Genomic DNA, 4,887 nt, shown 5'->3' with positions numbered 1-4,887 from the left:
CCAGTTCTTCAGAAGAAGTCGTTCAAAAGAAAAAGTTGACAGACGGATGCCGTAGTAAGGCATAAATAAAAATGAAAAGTTTTCACTTCAATAACAATATTCCATAGGATATAACCAACGATTATTTTACTATTAAAATGGAAAAAGTAGACTTCACAATCTGTGGCCGAGAACCAGAAGGATTAAAACCATTATTCTTCTACATTTTTCTAAAACACGTTTTAGATAATTCGTAGTTGTTGTATCTCAAATTCTGCAAATGTGATATTTCTTCGCAGCTTTATTTGTTGAAAACCTCGACTTCATTACAGATCATTGAATGGGAGCGCGTTGATCTGATTTCAATTAGATCACTCCTGTTAAACACAAGTAAGCAAATTCATATTTCCACCAGTACAACACTTGAATCGTAAAAAAAACTGCAAACAAAAAAACAGCATTGAATTTGGGTAAAAAAAATGTTATTTTATCGCAAATTAAACTTCACAATTTGTTCATCAACAGATTACATATAAACGTATAAAATAGTAAGTTCTACTCCACATGTGTTCATTCCTACCACGCTTCCATAAAGAGTTCTTCACAATCATTAATAAAATATAAACTTTAATAGTAAAATATAATGTTTTCTTTCATGGAATGGTTTCCGAGTGAAATACAATTTTCTACATTTAAGTCAAACTTGAGTCCATTCCTGACATTGCCCTCGCCCCTTTATCGCCAACTTCCGGTGAACTATCACCCGTGATTGCAGTGGTGTTTACATGCATTTCTGCAAAAAAGCAAAGTAAGACATTACTTAAATATATGTCATATGCTATCGGTAAAGCCATAGTGAATTTAGGATTATTATTTAACACTTTCATGATCGAGATAAATGATAAAAGACTCCCTATTATTTATGTAGTATCCATCAGTAAATTAGTAATGACCGGCGACGGGCGGAGCTACATGTCGGACCACGACACTAACACATATAGGCTACATTCGCGTATCCCAATTGAAACAGTACGTGTGGCAAAGAAATATTCCACGATAAACACAAGCACAATTAGACCTTTCTATAAGCAGAGCTAAAATGCACAGTTTCGGAGAATAAAAAAAAATGTATCAAGAATACTGCGCCCTTCTTTTACGCGTTCGCTGAATAACATAACGTATCGTAAAAACTACGTGTTGCTTGACATTGTTTTAGAAAGAAATAACGCAAATTAGTAATAGTCAGCAATTTAGTTTCGGTCAGGTACGCCTGGACCCCTCAATCTTCACGTGACGCATTTTCCTGGGGTCAGCCTCCGTTCAGATCTGTGCCTGTCTGTTTTCTTTAAAGGTTCAACCGTTTCAATCTGGTACCCGAATGTACCCATAGACTGCGGGCGCTTGACTCGCTGTGGAACATGAACAACCGAATATAAGACTTTAAGGAATCTTCAACAAAAAAGCATTCCAATTTCTTTGGCATTTTACCCACTTTGAGTTGCTTGCATATTTACAATATCAATGGAAATCCATACTAATGTTAGATTTCATTTTATTCACAAAACTTATCTGCACAACAGGAATTCTATTCAATGGGTATTGTTTCAAAATGTTCACACTCCATATGTGTAACTGTATATATTCTTTTTAAAAAGAAAAGCTCTTCTTTGAGTTGAGATTAATTGAAAAAAGTGAAGACGGGAAATAAGCCTGGTCGAAAGGAACCAGACACTTGCTATATCCCTCAAGCACATACTTTAACTATATACTGACGACTGGAACATTCATGTGCTTGAATGTATTGGATACGTCTTCATTTTCGCAGTTATTTATATCCCTTTTCATTTTTTATTTTACAGGTCTTTGGACATGTTACTATTTTTGGGTTTTATTTTCTCAAGTTTCTAATTATCTACTTTTTAATTTTCATAAATAAAAACTTGATGTTTTCAATATATTAATATAAAATATTTGAATAAAAAACCCATAAAACTATTTAAAGTTCGACACAACTAAGTTCAATGCATACTCCATAATTACCGTGTGTTTGGCACACGTGCGTTATCAAAAACACGCTACAAAAAGAAATATGTTATATTTCAGATTCATTCGTCATGGACTGCCGATGTGTTTTTCTGTGTATAGCGGTGGTAACGATCATACTTCCTGTTCCGGTGGAGACAGGAAATATATTGGTACTGGTGTTTCCAACTTGGAGCCACATAAAACCCAAACTCAATATAGCCACATCACTTGCAAATAAATATGAACACCATTCAACTTTTATCCTAAGCGAAGAATTTGCAAATAAAGTGAAGGAAGACAACATTACTAGTGTTATAGTACCAGCTGCATACAAAAATGTCAGTGTAGATGGGTTTTTAAAGGATTCCATAGATGATGCTTGTAATAGGAAGATGCCACCTTTTTTCACAATCTTAACTAACGCCAATCGTTTATGCCATGCTCTTCTCTCAGACGAAGATCTGTTTACAGTTCTACAACAGCAGAACTTTGATTTGGCTTTTATTGATAATGTAATGATAGCGGACTGCTTCACAGTTCTCGCATACAAACTAGGAATCCCTTATGTGCAGCTTGGTGTCATGCACACACCAGTCAGGACAAGAATACCGTTTATGCCATCTGTACATCCTGCCTTCGCCCTCCTAGGTTTCTTTGACGAAATGTCGTTCATTCAACGAGTAGTCAATACGCTCTTTTCGGTGGTGATGGCTGTTTCACCCCAGGTGATTTTCCCGACCGATTTGGTTGCGACGTATGTTCCAGAAAAGCCATTTGTGCCATTAGAAGTCTTACATAGACGCACGGCGTTTCATCTTGTCGACATGGACTTCGTACTGGACTTTCCAAGACCGTTGATGCCCAATGTGGCATTTGTTGGAGGAGTTGGAACCGAGAAACCCAAACCATTGCCATCTGACCTTAATTCTTACATGGCTTCTGCAACTAATGGAGTCATTGTAGCCTCGTTTGGAAGTATTGCCAACAGTCTCCCTGCATCTAGGATGGAAACACTTATTGGTGTATTTAAGAAATTCAAAAATGTAAAATTCGTGCTGAGGTATGGAAACGAGACAAAAGAGGATGGTAATATCTTACTGATGCCGTGGCTGCCCCAAAACGATCTGCTAGGACATCCCAACACCAAGGCGTTCATCACTCACTGTGGCATTGGCGGCCTCTACGAGGGGCTGTACAACGCAGTGCCGATGATTGGCCTCCCCTTCATGACAGATGGATTTTACAACTGTCGTAAAATGGCTTTTAAAGGATTTGGTATTTCTTACGATTTCTGCATATTTACCGATTTGGAATTATCGAATGCCATACAGGAAATTCTTGATAATCCCAAATATAGCGTGAAAATTAAAAAAGCGTCAGACATTTTCCATGGTCAACAGGGAACGCCCAGTGAACGTTCTGCGTACTGGATTGATCACGTGATCCAACATGGCGGCGACTACCTCCAAACACCGGCGACTGACATGCCTTTATATAAATATTACCTCCTGGATGTCTTGCTGTTTATAACTTTGGTGACGTTCCTGATTATTTGGTGCTGTGTGAGGTCGATCAGAGCCTGCTGTAGATGTTGCTGTAGACCGAAAATCAAAGTTGATTGAATACTTGCAATGTCCGACTTAGGTACACTTAGGCGTGCAATGTATTTGTTTCCAAAAATGAATTTCAGTCTTACACGGTTCAAAATCACACACATCTATACTCGAAATACTGCCTGTGACTACTACCTTAAAAGTACATATTTCTTAAAACCGATGAACATATATGTATTGGAAAGATGAGAACACTTTATTTAAAATGATTTTATTTTCCTTTTATATCATCAATGTATTGCAGGTATGATTTTTCGAATCTTATAGTTAAATATGTACACATTTGAATGCCATTTAATGTATATGTGATTGATACAACAATGGGAATATATATATTATTGCAAATGTCAAAACATGTTTTGGTTTACAGATTTACTTACATTTCTGATCATTTAAGTTACAGTTTATCTTGGCTTTTGTTATGCTGTTTCGAGTTGGTAAAAACCTAATTTCGACCTCAGTGAAAATTGTCTCAGTAGTTTAGTAAAGGTAGCGAATGATACCGAGAAACCCAAGCCTTACGTATTCCTGCAGTCTGTGAAAGGATAACATATCGCAAATTCATAAATGCCAAATTGATTTCCAAAATACAAAATGTATGTTGTGAAGCGCTGTTTTACATTGTTTTGTAAACTCACGACTCGGCAACCGTCGAAGCTAAATCGTGATTTTTGTCACCGAAACACAAAATTGAAATTGTATTTTTATTTTATTTTTATTTTTATTCTCACATTCTAAACAATACAGTACAAAATTTTCATTGTTTTTGGCTAAATTGTGGCGAAAAAATGATGTAAAACCTTTTTCGACTACATATTCAGATTCTACTTACATTCGCACTTCCATTAATTATTATTGCGTACAAGGAAATAGTTTTTTTTCCACAGATATCATGATAGAAATTTATAAGATTTCTCGATGGTTAAAAAACATATACATTATACAATTCTTTTGCTTATTGCTTCAAGCGAACTGTCTTGTTGTCTTCTGGTATTATGATACTGGGTTTTTTCTTCTCTATTTACTTATCTGTCTTTTAAACCACGAGTGCAACAACTATATTTAATTTTTTAATTAATAAGGTAATCCTCATTTTTCGTTCTTTTTTAATATTTTCAAAATTTTCTTCTATCCCATTATTTTTCAGTGCAAATCAATCATCGCATTATCCTCTTGCAAACACTTATCACATATCAAAGAAGCAAATCCCTAAAGTCTGACAAGAAATATTGATATCACCCAACAGTGGCGGATCCAGACACCTATCTGG

General features: G+C 35.8%; 1 protein-coding gene across 1 annotated transcript; it reads left to right on the top strand.

The window, feature by feature from the left end:
• Positions 1-724: 724 nt before the first annotated feature.
• Positions 725-4,225, top strand: LOC110455294 (UDP-glucuronosyltransferase 1-6-like). The gene is made up of 2 exons (XM_021505338.1): positions 725-787; positions 2,083-4,225. The coding sequence occupies exon 2, from the start codon at positions 2,094-2,096 to the stop codon at positions 3,624-3,626; it is 1,533 nt and encodes a 510-aa protein (XP_021361013.1). The 5' UTR covers positions 725-787; positions 2,083-2,093; the 3' UTR covers positions 3,627-4,225.
• Positions 4,226-4,887: the final 662 nt, after the last annotated feature.

This window comes from Mizuhopecten yessoensis, unplaced genomic scaffold (genome assembly GCF_002113885.1).
Source record: "Mizuhopecten yessoensis strain PY_sf001 unplaced genomic scaffold, ASM211388v2 scaffold8195, whole genome shotgun sequence".
Classification (NCBI taxonomy): domain Eukaryota; kingdom Metazoa; phylum Mollusca; class Bivalvia; order Pectinida; family Pectinidae; genus Mizuhopecten; species Mizuhopecten yessoensis.
Note: the sequence above shows the minus strand (reverse complement) of the source record. Positions and strands in the feature narration are given on the sequence as shown.